This window comes from Plectrocnemia conspersa, unplaced genomic scaffold (genome assembly GCF_051122295.1).
Source record: "Plectrocnemia conspersa isolate PC_06_02 unplaced genomic scaffold, ASM5112229v1 ptg000001l, whole genome shotgun sequence".
Classification (NCBI taxonomy): domain Eukaryota; kingdom Metazoa; phylum Arthropoda; class Insecta; order Trichoptera; family Polycentropodidae; genus Plectrocnemia; species Plectrocnemia conspersa.
In genome coordinates this window covers 4618566-4640000 of record NW_028277165.1, presented here as the reverse complement: position 1 = coordinate 4640000, position 21435 = coordinate 4618566, and the positions used below count along the sequence as shown (strand labels likewise).

General features: G+C 29.4%; 1 protein-coding gene across 1 annotated transcript in view; it reads left to right on the top strand.

Moving 5' to 3' along the window:
• Positions 1-21435, top strand: part of LOC148238520 (GAS2-like protein pickled eggs) — a 161264-nt gene that overhangs the window by 1006 nt on the left and 138823 nt on the right. The window contains exon 2 of the mRNA XM_088198279.1: positions 15788-16177. Coding sequence (XP_088054405.1) covers positions 16007-16177 — 171 coding nt within the window. The 5' untranslated portion in view covers positions 15788-16006. The remainder of the gene's footprint in view (positions 1-15787; positions 16178-21435) is intronic.

Here is a 21435-nt window from a genome sequence, read left to right as displayed (position 1 = left end):
ATATATATGTATGTATATTACATAAATACATATAAAATTTATATATTTATATAAAACATTCATACGAGACTATTTATAAGTTAATATAAACTATTAAAATTAATAAATTTATGAATGAAATAAAAATACTACATTGCATATAAATATAAAAATAAATTATTTAAAATCCGAGTTTTATCGCAATTTTAGTTAAAAAAACAATTTTCATTGAATTCGTGATCATGTTAGGTGCATCACTGCCGAAATATCGAATAATAAGCGTCAATCACGATGAAATTAGCCTTCAAAAACTATATAGATACGTCCCGATTATTGTTGCTATCGCGTATTTTACATGCAATAGGAAAATATTTGCGTTGTTTAGGTCAAAGGCCGTAGATAAGATGCTCTGAAATATGAACACAGCGAATCATCAACGTTAAAAACAAATATTTTGCTAGACGCTGAGGTCACACTGAAATATGAAACGTTTCAATCATAGCTTATGAATAATATTTCTATTATTAATAATCCTGAAATGAACTCTTTAATCCAAGAACGCTCATGGCTCGTTCGCGTGTTCCTGAATGCAAATGATTCATCGGAGTTGCCACACTCGTGAATCATGCAACACTTTTTATTTATATTTTACATACATACAGTTCAGAAGAGCCGCTCCGTATTGTTTGGAATAATTTTCGCATGACTTTATGTACTAAATTTGAGTCGAAATGAAGACGAACACAATGGCACAAAAACATGTCAGTCGTTGTTAGGAAAACTTTCGTCGAACAAGCGATAAGAAAGAAAGCTTGTTATTTTTACGAATTTCTCTCAATTTTATGACACACGTGCGTGGAAATGCGCTATTGTGTTAACTTTGCTTTAGACACAGGATATGACTGAAATATTTGTCTTTGACGTAATCTTATTTTTTTGTGAATTTAGCACAAAAATAAAATGAAACTAATTATCCGGATAGTAAATATATATGTATATTTAATTGTATATACAGTGTTTAATAATTTATATGCATAAAATTCGATCATTTTTCTGGCCATAAGATAGTTATAAATAATTTTTAATGATCTAAAATGTCTTCGCGGTGTAAGACTTGACTACTCCTGATTTAGTACATAATCATATACATACATATATTGCATGTTATTATCAAAAACAAAAAACTTTGAGTCATAATGTTGATGAATGTAATATTTTACTTGGAAAGAAAGTATTACATGTTTATCTATGATGTGTAATCTAGTGATAAAGTATAATGAAATTCTAAAGAATTCACATAACATAATTTGGGTTCTAATGCATAAACCTACTATTATCTTAATTATAGCACTGTTTTTAACCTAAAGCATGGATTTTAAAAACAGCAGATTTTTTTGTTCCATTTGATTCGCAATAGAATCGAATGAAACAAAAGATTTTTAAAATGGATGAAATGTTTGGCGGTTGTTATATCTAATAGCATGCTATACAAATGATATTATATAGCAAATAAGGAAATATAGTGTCTATATAACATTTTTTATCACTTTATTTAGAAAATTATAAATTACTGGTGCTACTCCACACCTAGCAAGCGTATGTTATTATTGATCTATTTGACTGTTTTTGAATTAAAAAAATATTTTTCTGTTAAATTTTATTTTTAGAGTTGCAATGACAGTGAGTCCATTAAACATGAGTGCGATATGTTCAGTGAATTTAAGCTCAAAGTTCAGATGTATACCCAAATATTTGCCGCTTTGTTCACTTTTAAAAGATAGAGGCAAGGTATTCTACGTGTTGTAAAAAACATTGCTTCAGTTTTCTATTGGTTTATTTAACCTTTTTAATAATATAGCTATTGAAGTTTTGTGAAGATTTTTGTTGTACTCAAATGTAAGACATTTAAATATCTTTAATAAGCTATTTGTCATGTTTTTTCTATCAGCATTTTCACCGCGGATCTATGCATGTTATGGTGAACTAAGTAAATCGTAAGCCCAGGCGCAGATCGCTTACGTTAAAGTTGGGCAATCCTGGTATATAGAACGACGAAATAGATAGACCTCAAAGTGACTCTGTTAAAAGAAACAGAGTATAGTCTGTAAATCCCCATTGTTATTCTCTCAGTTCTCATTTAAAATGTTTCAAATAGATCTATTTGTCCGTTTGACATTTTTATCCCAATATCCTTAGTGCTGTGTGGTAGAATCTCATCGTGAGTCACACATTATTCGTGCCCCACGGCGCCGGTTGTGAACCGTCGGCGTGCGTGCCGGAATTGGCACAGAACGTTAACAATTTTCATGCGCTTTTGAGCCGAAGGTGTTCCACTATCGGTTCCGGCGTCCCATTTTCCCTCCGTCGACAATACGATTACGATAATATTTAAACAAATAAACTTTCACATCATGGCCACCGCGTGCCATCTTAATGTGCTAAGCAAAAAAATTCAATTATCGTATGGTTAGTGGGATGTCCACTGTCGAAAGTGCTTTGTGTGGTCATAAAAGTTTCGGTATCGCTGATCGTTTCGCTTGGTCCGCAAACGACACCCGGGGGGTTTAATATTGAAGCTGCAAAAATTGGGGGGCGACAAAGTGCAACTATTATTTTTTTGTATAAAACGTATGCACCCTCATTTGCCGTCACTTTATGATTATTGTGAGAGGCAATTTGTTTTTTTATGTCTGCTTGAATTGGTGACTTTTGTGTTAATTTGGATGAATTGTGTCCAGTGGATCTCAATCTTTAAATACGTACACATTTAACTCATGCAGTATGTATAAATGTATTTATTTTTCCCCTTTGAAAAAACTTGATTATAATTATTATAAAAATAGTGTTTTTCAATTTTTATCGTGTCTGTAAGATTGGGTTTAGTGTTTATTATATAAATATAATTTCGAGCGATTATTATAGAAGTTTTCCTAGATTTTCCTAATCTCACGGATGAATATTGGGGTAAATAATTAAAATTAAATCAAGCACGTCATTTTTTGAAGACTTTGATTTCAGTCTGGTGTCTCACTACTTACTTAGCAGTTGTTGACTGCGTTTGCATCGATAAGTAAAGGCCAATTCAAAAGCAATAAAATCGTAATTTTTTTTATAGGTGTAATGTTAAATTGTATAATTATTGTTTGTATAATAACCATCACGACGCATTGGGGAAACCTGTCAAGTTATGATGCTCAGATTTGTAATTAAAAATATATATAAAATATTTGCTACTTAACTTATCTTCAAAATCATTCTTTACAGTTATTTTTGTCTTTTGATTTGAGCCTAAAATTGGTTCGATTATAAAAAAAATATGAAAAATATTAGACAATTTTAATAAAAAAAATCATAAGTCCAAGTTTGTTTATAGCTCGTGTATACATTACATGCCTACATTTAAATTACCTAATAAAATTATAAAACATTATGTTGACGTGTCGACGTCGCCAGTGGGCGTTTAATGTTTCTGTTCTGCGGTCACGTGGGGGATGGACCTTCGTCAAAATATCACATCAAAAATAAGACCCATCAAATTGACGAAGGTGGACGTACTGCTCATATAATACATATGTGATCAATTTATTATTAAGCACATACAAAGTTTTGATTGGTTGCGTAGGCTAATGTCTAAATTACACGTCCATCTAAAATCGATTTCCGTTTGGTGCTTTTCCACGCATCGATGTCTATGGGCAGATTTTTTTGGGCGGATCTCTTATGAATTATATTTTTTTCTAAGCTAGTTTAATTTAATAAATTGTAATAAGTTAAATTGCATCAATATCTAGACAATCATGTCTATATAAACTGTGGAAGCGTCGCTTCCTCAATTTATATACTAAGATTTGCCTTATTTTTTTGACAAATAAAAAATATTATAATAGTGTAACTTTTTTCATTAAAATTCATAGTATTTCATTAAATGACATACTTTTTCTGGACAAATTCAAAGGGGGGGGGGATGCTCCTACTCCCCCCCAAATCTTCTGTTTAAAATCCACATTAAAATCAATAAAATCTTACCATTACTACTCATAATAAGTGATAAACTAATGAAGCATATCTAAATTAAATTTTGACCAATAGGAGAGCGCATAAAACAATTGCTTTTGACGTGAATTTTTGCTTTCTTAGAAGTGATAATTGTTTTTGCGCTCTCCTATTGATCAAAATTCGGTTTGAAAATACTTATGTTAGAAGTCTATAATAATATCTGTAAGGATAGCTATCATATTTTTAAAAACATAGTATAATATCGAAATGCAGACTAACTGTAGAGCAATATGTGAGATGCAATGTCTGTCTGTACTTATTCTTCCGCTAATTTTTCCCTAAGAGATGAGTTGATTTAGTTTGTATTGATATATGCCGACACAATTTTATTGCTTTTGACGTGAATTTTTGACTTCTGAAAAGTGATAAGTTTTTTGCGCCCTCTTATTGACCAAAATTTGATTTGAATACACTTTGCCCAATACTCTCATATCAGAAGTCCGTAGTAATATCGGTAAGGTTGGCTATCATATTTTTAAAACGAGATGCCACGTCTATCTGTACTTATTCTTCCGCTTATTTCCCCTGAAAGTTGAGTTGGCTAAATATGTGTTTTAGACCTAATGAGAGTTCTAAAATTGTAATTGTTTTTTTCGGGTTTCTAATGATGTGATTTCGCAGCCAGTAAAACGCAGGTGAAAACTAGTGAGAATTTTATTAGATTATATTACATATATTGCGGCTACTATTATGGGCGAGTATCGTCCTTCATTAGGTTAAGTTGGGTTACATTTGGGTTTGAACAGCAAATTTACGTTTCGCAACTGTCAAATTGTGTTTCAGAGGAATTTTAGAACAGCATATAATTTCATTGGCGCTTATCAGTTAAATTATATTTTCGTAAAAGTTGCCATAGACACCAACAAAGAATTAGACAAAAATTTGAAAATAACTATAAACGTTTATGACGTTTTACTATTTTATATTATTTTTAGTCTTCAGTTGTATATTTGTATTTATTAATTTAACTTTAAAATTTTTTATGTGCCTAGGAAAAGCTGTTTTAAATTAAATTGAAATGATATTTGAATATAATTTTCTTTAGTAAAAAGTTTGACAAAGAATGAGTTCCGGCACATATTTTGTTTAAAAAAATATCTGCTGTTACTTGACCCATAATTGATAATGACCTAATTATAATCCAATAATGAGAACTTTTGAAAGCTACGATATTTTATCCAGAAACACATTTGGAATACATTCCTTTCCTTCTTCTTCATATAACCCATTAAATGATCTGCTATATATATGATTCATAAACTTGCACACTCTTTATTCCATTGACGTATCGTTCTGGTGTATATTAGCTTACAGCCTACATACTCTATTTTTAATAGAATTTTATATCACCCGTCTTATACCATTTTGCATAAAATATAACAACACCTTCCTTCTATACATAAATTCATGAAAAAATAAACCTGACTTTAAATATTCAACAGCTTTCCATTTTGTATCGAGCATGGCATATATTTACATCTAATGTATTATATTTAAACAAGTAAATATGTTATGTCTAAATGCACATACACAAATATCCCATTAGTTCCAAGTTATTAAATTATACCAAACTTCCTCGAACGAACTAATTAGACGAGTTTCCTTGCAAGCGTGATCTGCGCATAAATTTTCTGAAAATCGTGCACGACTGTACGCAACACAACAATGCAAGTTGATGAATAATAAAAATTAATAAGCCAAAAATTCGACCTTCGAACAGCTGTTTGTTCTTAACGAGTGCGAAATATTCGCCGAGTCATTAACTGTATGCAAAGAAAGAATATATGTCATGATGCATTCCTTTCGCGTGAACTTTAAAAAATGTATTTGCACACTTCAATGTTAAACGATGCAGAATTGAAAAAATGCAAGGTTTGCAATTATATCGCATCCGAAATATGAGAAATTATTTTAAAATATAGTTTGTCTGTAATTAATAATAATAATCTTAAGATCAGACTGGCTTCAAATCTCACACCAAATTATTATAATTTCGATTGAGATTTGTTTGTTTCGAATTATTCTTATCTTATTTTATAGCTAAGCAAATCATTTACTTATACACCTCGATGAATAAATAAACGATTAAGTGAAAGAGAAAGGATTAAGCAGAAAGGGTAGAATCTTTGTGGTTCGTGCTCTGCGAGGCGAAGTACTCTTGATTTTGTATATTCAGATGAAATCTTTTCAAGTACGAAGCATATCTGTATTTGTATTCAAGTATATTTTTGTTAGGTGCATGATTCGTTGTCTTCGAGCACTTGATGAAATTGTTGTTCTTGAGCTTAAAACATTGCTTGGTTAATGCTGAAGTTAGATGCTGAAATAATATATTTTAATTTATTAAGAATAGTTTTTTATACCAAAAAGTATTTCTGCGAATCACGACATATATTTGGTTCCTTCCAATAAGAAAATCCAATCTTGGAATTCCAAATGATTTGCGATACATATGAATCTCGGGACTAGTAAAATTCTGAGATTAATTTTTAGTGATATGAATCGAGTTGGTCTTTAAACAAATTTTAAATGTTTGATACACCTGCACTTGTCACGTGCTGGATCGAGTCCCGGCAGCGGCATTCGAATTTTTATTTATAAAAATGCGCTATTATTTAAAAAAAAAAAAATACAGCTCCAGCTGCATTGTCATCTATTAATTATAAATATGTTGTCACTAGGGATTCTGAAGTCTCGGGTTTTTTTGATTCCCGGGACTCGAGACCCAAATTTTTAAAGTCCCGGGAATTCCCGGGACTCGAGACTTTGATTATTTTTCGTATAATCATGAAAAAAAATTATGTTAAAAAATTAACTTATTATTATTAACTTTAATTAACTTATTATTATTAACTTTAATTAATTTATTATTATTAACTTATATTATTTGTGTTATAGGTACGATAGGTGAAAATTTATTAAAATAATTTAAAAACACTTTATTCGATATTTATTTAAATTTAATTTATTACAATTTTTTTAATCGAAATATTTATATCAATATTAAGTTAAAACCTTTACTTTTGTAAGAAAAAATATGTTTTTAAAAACACCAAGGCGCTTAATGATGAATCACATAGCCTGTTCCTGGTTTTTGTGGCAAATATTCCAGATGTAGAAAAAACTCTCTCGCTTTCTGTAGATGTTGGCTTAATTGTAAGCAATAATTTGAATAAAAGCTCTAGATTCGGAGTTCGCTTGATAGTTGAGTCTAATATCTGAAACTCATTTTTAAAGTTCATTTTTTTATTTCTAGTCGTTGAAATATTTTGGTGGTTCGTGCGACAGAGTTGTGTTGATTTCAAATATTTTTTTTAAAAGAAAATTAACAATAGTTTCGGAAGTTAATAAAGTGGCATCTCGACGACTTAGAGCTTCAACTGCCAGTTTTATAGGAGTGAGTACTTCACAAATATTTTCCAATACATGAATGTTCGATTCATTCCAAATTTGGCTGATGCCAAGATCAATTAATGATTTTCTAATGCAATTTCGTAACTTTCAAAATCTCGAGATCATGGGTAATAAGGAATTCCACCTTGTCTTCATATCGAGACATAAATTAAGCTTGACATCAAATTCGCTCTTTACATATTTTTGTAAAATTGCACTTCGGAAAGTCTCGAGTCCCGGGTTATTAATTTTTAAATTCTTGGGACTCGAGACAGCAAAAAATCTTTGAATTCTCGGGAATAAATTCCCGGGTTGTCTCGACACAGAATCCCTAGTTGTCAACGATTCCCAGATTTTCAGTCTGGTGGTTAATACTTACTTGTAGGTATTCATTATGTCTGATTGACTTACTCAGTTGGTACAGATTTGCCCGTTGTAACACATTGGGCATACGTCTGTTAGGTTACAATGAAAGATTTAATAAAAATAAATAAATAACGCAATATAAATAACGTCAAAGGCTGCTATAAAAAGTTGCGATCGCGTCCCTTATTCTTGACGTAGTAACCAAATCGCTCAACGGCTCTCTTAGCTTATTAACGAGCTTGTTAAACACAAGAATGTTGCTCTGCATAAAGAAACTGTATAATAAGTATTATATCAATTCTAAACACAACTTGTATACATATGTATGTGTGTACATACAACGATGGCTTTTAAATACTTTTTCATAAATATTTAATTGCCGGTCTTTAAAAATTGATGTTCACATTTAGCTTTTTTTAAAGATTTTATATATTTTGCCTGACTTCAAGCTTCATTTTTTAACTTTCGCTGCTTTCTTCAGACAATCATGAACCATGTCTAGTATACTTATGTTACGATGTACGTAGTTGATTTAAGTATTGTACTTATTTCTTATCATATCTAATTGAAAATATCTGAGATAATATGTTTTATTATTATTTCATGAAGTAGTGATATCATGTAGCATCTGATGATAATAAATAATATTTATAAGCACATCAATCTCTAGTATATATAATACATATATATACATATGTATATATATAGTATATGTAATAAACTTTGCTGTATTAGTTTAAGATTGAAACGTTCTTAAGTTAATGCGATTATAAGTAAAGTACATTTCATTTTAAATATTTTCCCAATTTTCACTCTTCTGACTCAAAATATTTGCGTTATTGGGAAAAAGTGTGAATGCACATTCTGGCGCAAGGCGTTTGCATGCCAGAGATTCTCAATCGGTGACGCAGCATCATCGACGCGTTTAACGGTTTATCCCACGATTACCGGTATTTTAGAAGCGTGAAATTTGAGTTTAAACAGTGGTCTTTCGCAAGATGTGTGCGTTTTTTTAACTATTATTTCACGCCAACGTACATACACAGAATTTCGTGGTTGCCTCAGAAAAACGCCGAAAGTGTTCTCGTTACTTAACGTTGAATAACGAAGTTATCGAGCGCGTAATCCGCGCGATGATTTATTGTCGAACGTGTGCGGGGTCCATTGCCGAAATTCGATTGTTATTGTGTGTTGTGAGAATCCGTTTCGCAAAGTAACGTACAATAATAACGCTGTGGGTGTTCCGCAGATTGTGTATGTGATGATGATGATGCGAGGTGGATGAGTGCGAAATCGAAAGTTTCATTGTTCATCGGAGCCGAAATACATGGGCAATCGCCCGGGGCGTGAAAATCGCACGTGCTTATTTATTGAGATATTGCTAATTGAAAATTATACTTAAAAGAGTATGTGTTTTAAAAATATATGAATAAACGCGTACGCCTTCAGCTCTGACCGAGTTTTAAAGGAGTGGTGGATAAGAGGCGTTGATAAATGTTTGATGATGTGTGATCAATGAAAAATGGTCTTGATGTTTTATTATACATTAACAGTTTTTTTCTATTTTCTTTATTCCACAAGTTTATTATAATAATAATAGGTACTACAGAAACGCGTCGTTGTGTATCAGAGGTCTCAAATGGTAGATTTTACCCGTTCCGTAGATAACCATCAACGAACATAAAGGGTAGAAACTACAGAATCCATCGGTTAAGTGTCAATATAGGTTTTAAATATTTTTTGTAACATCAATGGTTGATATTGTATTATATTTTTAAACGTCTGCCTTACTCATTTTTATGTCTATATATATAAAATCTATATATTTTGACTGTATCATTAACAGTTTATATATGATTATTTTATTGGCTACTATATTTGTATTATAAAATAGATATTGACTAAAAAATAAACATCGATTTTTCCTTCAGTAATTTATTTATATGTTTATGAATAAGATTTTATTGTATGTGCTTTCGTGAAAATTTATAAAACATTTCAAATAATAGGACTATATTTAAGAAGATTAAAAATGTGCCATCAAATTGCACGTATGCCGCCTTATATAAAATAAAGGTTGAAACAATTTTCACAATGTGGGCCATATTATTTTTTAGTGGTATAAATACTAGATTTGAATACATACATATATATTTTCATTTTTAACACTTATATTGATATAATCTATTTTTTTTAATTTGGTTAGGTTTTGGTTTTAACAGTAAATAGACGTTTCGCAACTGTCAAAATGATTTTTTTATGTGCATTATATTTCAATGTTCAAATATTTTTTTTGTTGAACAAATTTTATTATAGTGAAATGCATTATTTTTTGTGCAATATATTTGTTATTAGTGCAGATTGTTTTTGTAGAATGATTTTGATATAAACTAAAGTGTAATTACTTATTAACCTTTTGATAATGTAATTCTATTAATGTGTTTATTTGCCTTTTATTTACTGAAACATTAAGTTTGTAAACATTCTGAATCGTTTCGGGTCAATTAAATTAGTTTAAAATCATCTTAATTTTTGTTGCTCATCTGTCAAAATGAAACTGATCAAATACTTTTTAAAATACTATTTTTAATAATATTTTTAAATTTTATTACATTCAATTTCTGCATTTATACAAAATAATTGCGATATCCAATGCATTCACTTGTTTTCAACAGTTTTTTATACTTATTGTTTATTTTCACTGTTATTATTATAACTATTTTGTAATAATATAAGTTTTATTGTCATTCGGAATAACTCATTTTTACTATTTTTGTATGTACACTGAGTGTAAATTATTGAAGCGCGCGATATTTTTGCAGTGTGAGGAAAATATTAAAAAAAACGTCAGAAAACGTCGCGGATTCCATTTTTTTTTTAGATATTTCACTCATACCTCAAATAAAATTAAAAAATTGAGATTCGTTTTTCTTATTTTCACAAATTATTACATGTACACTAACTGTACATCACCGGAATCTTAACAAAATCGCCTTAATCCATTCTGTCGTGGTGTGATTTAAAAAAATATATTTTACCCATATTGTAAATATTTTGTCAGCAACAAATTTTTAAGCACATATTAGAAAAATGTAATTTTATTATAAAAAAAAGGTTGTGTTAAGGCTCGGATAATTTAGATTGGTGGACCGTAGGTTGCATATACAGTAGATCCCCAATAACACGGTAAATTGTGGACATGTTATTTGGGTGCTAGACTTGAAAATACATTTTTTTTCAATACGTACGTATGAATCAGGCGCGTGTGATGAGGTAGCATCCCTTTGGCTCGCTCACACATAAAGTAACGTGCATCACTTTACCGTGTTATTGGGGGTTCTACTGTATGTGGCATTAATTAGACGTGTTTAAAAAATAATTAAATTTGAACACAGTGTATTTATGGTTGCCTCCTTACGAACAAGCAGCGCCAGATTGCGAGCGCACAAATTAAATATGTGTGCATTCATACCTTAACACATCTATAATAAATAATATGGACCACTGGCTTAGCGAGATAACGCATCAAGTACCAACATAAATGTATATATATATATATATTGATAAACTCCCCTTCCAATATGTTACTATATAATAAAAAATATCTAATCGCGTTATCTATGTATATATGTATGTAGCAACATACTGCTGTAAAAATATTAAACACTAATTTATTTGTATGGAAAAGGATGTTTATATTACGATAGTTTGTGGCGCATTTAAAAGTAGTCCGGATGTGTTGGGTTACTCGTTCATCTTCAGGGAATTTACTGTTTGGGTAGTATTTTTTTAAAATATATTTAAGAAATTTAGTAAAATGCTCATAGATTCGATCTAAAAAATATTTATTTATACAAAAAAATGAATAGATGATTTGAAACTGGGTACAAATATTTCTTGAAATCTTTTAATATCTCCATAAGAACGGAATACATCAAGCAAAGTTAATTAAGCCGTATATCATCAATATGTCAATTTTTTGCTACTTTACATTTACGATGCACGTATGACTTATGTAAATATAAACAATTGTTATAAAATGAATCACATGGCTCAAAATTATATAATACATTATTTCAAATATTTACATTCGTTCATTTTGCAACCCACACATGTTCGATATCATCATTTTATTTTTTTAACCACACCTAACAGCAATTATAATTACGTATTTAAAAATGCAACATTTACACATATCGAATTTTTTTTTCTTCTTCTTTTCGTATTATTTCGGCCGAGTTACATCGGTAATTTGGAGCGAGACCGCTTAATTCATAATCAGCTTGCGTAAAATGCGTTTTTTACTGTTGTTGATAATAATGCAAAGTTGAAACCGTTTTCACATACCATTGAACCTTTACATATCGAATACAAAGTGCATTTCTGAAAATCGCGTGCGAAAATATGCAGTCGAGAGACGACAATGACTGCATGCTATTTTTGGTGCAACTTGAGATTTTTGGTGATTCAAAGCAATGAATTTCAGTGGGATTGTTCGTTTGAATGACAGTGACGCAATATCCTGGAACTTGATCGTAAATGGAGTTCCTGGTATCTTGATGATATTTGTTGATAAATGAAAATGGGCGTTAATGTTCTTATCTATGTGTATGCGTATATTTAGTGATTAACGTTCGAAAGTATGTTTTATATTGATTTCGTAAATATATACCCATAAACAAAATGAAATAGGTGTCAGATTAGAAAGTTATTTAAATATGAAAGATACATATCTGTTGATATTTCGTCCAGGATTTGGATTGAATAAAATTTACGATACCAGTACGATATATTAGTCAGTTTCAATTTATATCGTGTTTTGGAGATCAAACTTAGTGATCATTATGTAATTTTAATTCCGATCGATTATCGTAAATTAATTTTCCCCAGATTTTCATTATCTTACGATTGTGGTTTATTATTAAAAAAAATAAGCTAGGTCGCGCATAATGACATTTATTGATTGTATGCTATAATAATCGTTTATGACTAATTAAAAAGATTTCAATCTGTTATCTTACTACTTAGAAGGTGTTGATTGTGTATTCTCCGTTATAACGCATTGGTTAATTTTTTCATTTTACAGTAGATAAACAATAAATACCTGTGTTCTTAAGATAAAATTAAGATGAAACACATATAGTATTTTAGATTGAAATAAATAAGATTTATTACAGTATTTTTATATTCATACAAGTTTAACACACATAGAGAAATCAACTATATATAACAGTGCAATGGTCAAGGTCGATAAAGTAATCTTTTACTATTGTTTGCAATATATCAAATTATTATTTGATAAGATATATTTTATAAGAATTATTGTTTTTTTAGTGCCATTACTAGCACGTTAGACTAGTGTTTTAAGTCAGTGACTTATATTAAAAATACTTTGGTTTGAATCTTATTTAGAACTTCTGATCATCACAGATTAGTTTCTTAGATTTTCCTAATCTCACAGTTGAATAATTAAAAATGATTGAGCTTGGTCGTGACAACTATTGATTGTAAGCTATAATAATGATATTTAATTAATAAAATATAATAATGATATTTAATTAATAATAACGCATTTGGCTAACGCCTCATGTTGCAACGGAAGATGTACAATAAAATAAAAAATAAAACACAACAAAAAATGTAATGTATTGTAAAAACATCAATGATACTATAAATATAGAATAATAAGTAAAATGTTTGCTAATAATAATAAAATAAATATACATAAATAAAATAATAAAAAATAGCAATGAAAATAAATGATAAAATTAATAGAAAAAATGGTTTATATTTTTTAATGAAATAAATATAAATAGATCATAATAAAATTAAAATAATAAATTATATATATGAAAATAAAAATGGTTTATATTTTTTAAAATAATAAAATTACACAGTAAAAATTACAGAAGAAAAAAATTACACAAGGAAAAAATTACAAAACCAATAAAGTTCACACTGCAGTAATTTCACATTCTCTAGTAGCACGCTTAATAACCCTTTGAGTAGTAAGTTAATTTATACACATTTGCTAATTTGTTAGTACACGCCTAAAAGTGAGTTAATTTTTAGTATTTTTCCATAATTATTTCCGGTGTTACTTATTTATTATTATTTTGTATTGAATTTATAGTAAATTATAGGGAAAAGAATCAGTAATTCTCAACGTTTTATTGCTTTAATTAAATTTATTATTGAATTGATGTTTTATCAATTTATTTTAACAATTTTCTGTTATTAAATTTCGTTAATTTATATTTCATATTTTTTTGTGTATTATTCGGGTTTTGTGGATTTTTTATATCGATTCAAAAGCTCTCATTATTTTGTTATAACATTAATAATATAATTTTTTTGTAACGCTCATTTAGTTCGTATTCTTTAATTTATTGATATTATTTTCATTATAATGGTTCTGATATTATTTGACTTTAGTTTTTGCGGATAGGTACTACAGACGCGTCATTATATATAAGAGGTCTCAAATGGTAGATTTTACCCGTTCCGTAGATAACCATCAGCGAACATAAAGGGTAGACACTACATAATCCATCGGTTAAGTGTCAATAAAGGTTTTAAATATTTTTTGTAAAATCAATGGTTGATATATCATAATTGTAGTAAATTGTAGTAACAATTTTCTGTTATTAAATTTCGTTAATTTATATTTCATATTTTTTTGTGTATTATTCGTGTTTTGGGGATTTTTTATATCGATTCAGAGGCTCTCATTATTTTGTTATAACATTAACATAATTTTTTTTGTAACGCTCATTTAGTTCGTATTCTTTAATTTATTGATATTATTTTCTATGCAAATTATAAACATTAAATCAAATTTAAAAAAATATTATATAAATATAAGGTATTTTATTTATTATTTTTCAGTTAAATTTGTAAATATATAACCATTTGAGGTACTTCAAAATAGTGAAAGATCGACCGCCGTACTTGTACGGCGATACCGGTCAAAGGGTTAACCCTATGTGGGTGATGCATATTAAATATCAAAAGCGACACCTAAAATGAATTTTATTTTAAAAAATATTTTACAATTATATTGTGTTAGTAATTTGTATTGGTATGGTACACTTTTTCATAATTGCATAAATTCATTAAAAAAAATACATATATGGGGGGGTTTCAACTAAAAGTAAAATTTATTTTTAATAAAGTTAACAAAAAATGTAAATTTTATTTTTATTTTTATAAAAACTAAATAAAATATTTTTCTATGAAAAATATTTAACATAAAAACACTGTTTCATATTAATGTAAATTACTAATTTTACTTTGTAATATTTTTTTAATTTTAAATCATTCTTATTATTATTAATATATTTATGAAAAAATGGTATATTTTTTATTTCAGCTTTTAATATTTCATATGCACACCGAAAGGGTTAAACATGTTACTGGAAAATGTGAAATTTATTGCGTGTGTAATTTTTTATGTTATGTGCTATTTCTTTCTTGTGTAATTGCATCATAGAACCAAAAAATACTGACGATATTTATTGATTAGTTTTTAACATATGTACATACATATATCTGGAACAATAAATTTTTATTGTTTTATTGAAAATGTCAATTTACACATACATATGTAACTGTATGACACGATTTTATTTCTATGTTAGTTAATTTCACTAATTCAGTTTTTATCGATATATTTTGTATATAATTATGCTATCATAAATTATTCTTGTCTCGCCTTGTTTGATATTAATCTATAGGTAATTTACCATAAAAAATTATTAATCTTAAAACAGATTCAAGTTAATTTAAATATTGACCGACTAATACCGTTATACAATATTTAAAAACCATTCAATTGTTTCAAAAGATCCTGGTTACAGAACCTAACAATTTTGTGTACTTGACAACCGTTTTTCTATTTGTTGTATTCTTGAATTAACGGGAGAGGTTTATGTATTATTACTCCTTTTTGTAAAATTCAATTAAAACTAATATTCATTATGTATTGTTTCAGATACGGCAAAGTAACGCCCATGATAATGTGATGTTCAAGCTGATAACACATCGTCAATCAACACCTAAAGGCAAACCACACCCACAAAATATGCACTGACGAAAAATCTTCTCGTGCGGAAGATGAAGATTGTTTTGACAATATAGTAACATCATCACAATTTATTTTGATTTGTTTTCGTAACGTTTTTCTTTGGTTGTGTCTAAAAATTCGCTAAAAATGGCCGTGATGATTGAGGCTAGGTCTTTCAGACCCTTCAAATCTTCCGAAGAGTACCTCTACGCCATGAAAGAGGACTTGGCCGAATGGCTGAATACTCTGTATCCTGATTTGATGATCAATGTGGACAACTTCATGGATCGTCTGGACAGCGGCGTAGCACTCTGCAAGGTGAGTCTCTTGATTCATATTCATAATGCTATGAGCGCAATAATTTGCTTATCAGATTCGAGCGCAGTTGCATAAAATGACCCACTTATCCTTTATCATAATTTTATCATAAGGCTTGGTTCACATTAAGTCACGTCACGTTTAATCACGTGATAATAAAATAATTTTTAATTATTTTCTATCGATATTGAGCAATGCTCGGTTATGGAAGGCCTTGGGTTTTATTCAAATTTAACGGCGAAACGGATTTCCGTTATAATCGATTTTGATGCGGTAACGAAATTGAAATGTCAATGTTTTTTCATTGTCAATCATCAACGGATTGAATGGTGTATTTGATTGCTTTATTGATTGAAAATTTTCTAATGAAAAATATATAAAATATACAGAGATTGCGAAAATCAACACACTCATATATAGCATATGTATATTTGTAATATTTTTATGGGTTTTGTCAAAGCATTATAGTTATTAACAAGTTGTGAATAAGCTTTGATTATAGTGTAATTTGTTAGATACTATATGGCTATAGTAGCAATAAAATCTGCATGTCAGACTATTATATATTTTTTCTGCAGTTAAAACACGAGCGTGAGTGATTTATATACATACATATCATAAAATACGTATTAGTTTATAATACTATATTATGTATAATAAAAAATACGCTTTATAATTATTTTATTACAATTGTAAAATATTTTTTAATTATTAGTACAAATTTAGGATGTAGTATTTACACTATATAAATAATAAAAGGCTAGGTATGTTTAACTGAATAAATATATCATTCTGTACTTTTTATGGCACAATAGTAATCAAAACGAATTATGCCAAAGTCAACGCGTTTGTAAGTCAATGATGAATACCTAACATACTTGAAAAGGTATGAATCTAGACTTCAATCCGAATATTTGTAGTGAAATATTTAATATTTAATATAAAATATTTAAAAAAACAATAAAGACCGATCGACTCTAAAAACACTTTTTATTTGCCGAAATTCCAAAAATTACTCATGTTTCTGAATTAATATTGTGCATCTATGGACTTTTTCAATGGCTGATATTATTATTCTATTATTTTTTAATTAATACGAATAGAATGCTTCTAAAGTAATTTATTACTTAAAATAGATAGGTTTTTCTATTTTTATTAGTTTTTTTTTAAAAACATTCGATTCTCCATAACTTAACGAATATACTCAAATATTCGAATATTTTATCGTTAACTATTCAATATTCGAATTCTTAAAGATAAAAAATATTTGAACTATTTAAATCCCATATAATTGTTTTACAATTTCTATCGTTTCTGGGAGATCAAAATTAGAACGGATATGGAACGGCGGTGAGTATCTAAAATGTATTATGATTTAATTTATTGGTTGTACCTGACAGGATGCGAGTATTTAATACTATATTAAAATATATTTAAACAAATAAAAATACGACGGCAATGTGACATGATATGACGTCAAAATTATCGCGAGCGCGTTTGAGCCTGACTACACTGTAAAAGCAACAGCACTATCTATCTGATTTCATCTCCACTCTTTAAACACTCCTGGTACTGATCAGAACAAACTGTAAAATTTTCAGCGATATCGGTTCAGTAGTTTTTGAGTCTATAGGACACACACATACGAACATTGCCTTGTATTTATATTAAAAATAATGGTGTAATATTATATTGTCAAATTTTAAATGATTTATTATTAAATATTGTTAATAATAGTTCTATAATTTCATATACTACTTACTTTAGGATGCATATAATTTGTCTCTTTAGTTAGAGCCCGATATTTCAGTCCAGTAGTTTTTTAATTTATAGGGTGCATACATTATCTTTTATTTATATAAAAGATAAAGGTGTAATATCATATTTTCAAACTTTAAATAAGTTAATAATAGTCCTATAATACTACTTAACTTAAGATGCATATAATTGGTAAATTTCTATCACAGCTTAGGTTTTCATAGATTTTTATAATCTCACGGATGAATATCGTAAAGAATAAATAAAATCGAGCTAGGTCGTTAATATAAGGTATTATAAATTCAGCTCATAAATATGTTATTTTGATTTTTTCTAAGCTCACGAATTAATATCGTTATAAATAAATTAGTGACATCCATTGATTTTATGTTGTAATACTAGTTTATTTAGTAGATGTCACTGGTTTACATACTCTCTCACTTCTTACTTGTAACATTGATTGTGTTTACACCGTTGAAATGGCAAATTAGGTTAATGCATATCATATTATAATTGAAAATTAAAAAAAAATTTATAGGTTCAGTTAGGTCGATTGTTAAGTTATATTACCTTTACGTTTATGTTTTATTTTTGTTTAACTTGTCGCATTATATCGTATGTGTCTTTGTAAGTTAACTATACTGAATAAACACGATAGATGAATTGTTGAAGTTGGTTACTATTACTCTAAAGACTTGGGTTCAAATCCCATATTAACTCTTATGTTTTTTTAAAATGATATCGTATCGGAGAGATCTAAATAGCTTAGGAAAAGTGATTATTATATAATTATAATTCTGATCGATCATCACAGATTAGGTTTTCCTAGATTTTTCTAATCTCACGGAGGAATATCGTGAGAATTATTAAAATCGAACAAAGTTATTCATATTAAGTATTTAAAATTTTCTCATAATGAGCTAATTTAGCTCATGAAGAATATCATTAAAAATAAATTATGTATTAAAAACATAAATAAAATATGTTAATATAAAGAAGCCTAATTAAACAGCATATTTTTTTTCTGTGTTTTATTTTAAAACTATTTATGTTTATGCTTGTATATGTTTTTCAAGACATATTTTGAATGTCCATTGAAATATGTTATTCAAAACGGTATTTTTAATATTTTCATCAGAAAAAAGTATGTTTAAAAGCTGGTTTTCAACAGCTGCGTAGCGCAAAAATTTTCAAAGTTTTTTTTTCTGTAAATTAAATGTTTTACTTATGTACTTGTTATATGGTACTACTTTGCTTCAAATTTTAAGGTCGTCTCCAGATCGACGACCGCTGTGGTGTATCACAGTATGTAATAAGCGTTGGCGTAAACGCGCATAATGAATCGGCAGTGATCCGAAACGGACAGGCCTTCTGGGTCGAGCCTAAAACGCTAGGCGTGTGATTGATCTGTAATCCGCTAAATGTCCGTTATTAATAATATTAATGTTATATATGAGTACGTAGCAGTTAAATCGTATGGGTTATACAGTGTGGGTTAAACGACCGGCGAGGCCGTGTAATTGTTTGAATAAATTTTGTCCGCGGCGATGTTGGACCGGAATGTGTTAATAATATTAATTTATGACGATTGTTTGCTGTAACGACACTAACTTACTGTGTTCCTGTATAATGAATTAAAAAATATTTTTTATATATTAGTCTCCTAAAATATGATGGAAAAAGAAAATATACTTCAGTGTACGCAACCAGGGTAATTATCAGTTAACTGGTGAAACGATACCCTACGGTCAATGTGACAACTTTCCAAAATGATTTACATGTGACACTTTTCTGCAAGTGGCCCGCGTGGTTATATAATACGAGCGGGTGTAACATTAGCAATTCATGAATGCGAATTTGTAAATCTGCGCTACTAGCGTCAGAGCATCTCGGAGCGATTGTAAAATCGGCTCGAGATAAACTCTGTAACAGATTATCCAATCGAGTGAAAGAGTTATGGCTGTCGATGGAGGTAGTTTAAATCTCAACACGGAATCTTGTATCTACAGCTAGTCATAAATGTTATTTACTTCAAAACCAATTCTGCTTATATTCTATAGATTTTAATAATCTATTACTAAAAGACAAAATGTATCATTCATTTCTTCGGAGGTTCCTCAAGGATCCAATCTGGGACCTCTGCTTTTTGTGTTATTTATTAATGACATAAATACAGCAATTAAAAATTCAAGTTTTCTTCTGTACGCAGATGATTTAAAATTATATAAATGCATTCGATCTGTTGCGGACTCCTTCTCTCTACAAAGTGATTTAGACTCTCTGTGGAGATGGGCTTCCGTTAACCGTCTGCCCTTTAGTGTCGGAAAGTGCCATACTGTGTCATTTTCTCGATCCCGTTCGCCATCAGCTTATTTCTACCATCTCGGTGGTAACATTTTGACTAGAGAAACTTCCATTAAAGATCTCGGAATCACTTTCGAGAGCAAATGGAGGTTCTCTCTACACATACACGACGTCTGTGATAAATCTTCCAAGATGCTCGGCTTTGTTATGAGGAATGCCTTTCACTTTGACGATCCGTCAGTTATTCGCATCCTCTATGACACCTTAGTTCGTAGTATTCTTGAATCGGGATCTATAATTTGGAATCCCCGAATAGCCAAATATTCCCTTTTAGTAGAAAAAATTCAAAAAAGGTATTTAAGATACCTTTACAAAAGGACATTTGGTTATTATCCGTTCTTATATCCCAGCGCCTTTCTTTTAGGAGCGTTGGGATATGATTCGCTGAATTCTCGCAGAAAGCTGTATGTCGCTAAGCATTTTTTCAAACTACTAAAAGGTGTTGTCGACAATCCAGCTATTCTCGAGGAATTCCAGTTTTGGGTTCCGGAACATTTTCGAGAATCACGATCGAGACCTCTTTTGATGGGAGTTAGGGCTAGGACATCCGCACTTGCCGATTCGCCTATAGCTGTGGCCATACGGCTCCTTAATACGCTGGCATTGAAAATTGATTTATTTAATGTTAGCTACGAGGATCTGATCCGGTTTATATCTTTTAATTTTAATATTTTATAATTTTTTTTGTTATGTTTAAGTATTGTTATATTTATTTATATATATACGTTTTTTTATGTTTTATAAATTTATAATTTGCGTTCGACCATCGTGGCGCATTGGGGTAACCTGATAGGCCACGATGGTCTTAATTTAATCGAAAAAATAAAAAATAAAATAAAAATAAAATTTGAACATAAAATTACTTTTATGTTTAATATTGTTATTCTTCTTCAATGCTGTCCCTCTTCTAGTCCAGACTATCCACAGGGCCCGTATTCTTTAAGAGGTCTAACTCTGGAAATAATCATAGCAAGAATATATTTATTAAAAAAGCAAAAACTACCACAAATAATGAATTTGAACTAAACTACAGTTTAAGATTTACCTATATACTGATGTATTTCAGGTATAAGATCCTTTAGCCCTTTTTTATACAATAAAAAAAGGAGCGGAACATTGCCTTCAAAAGCACCTAC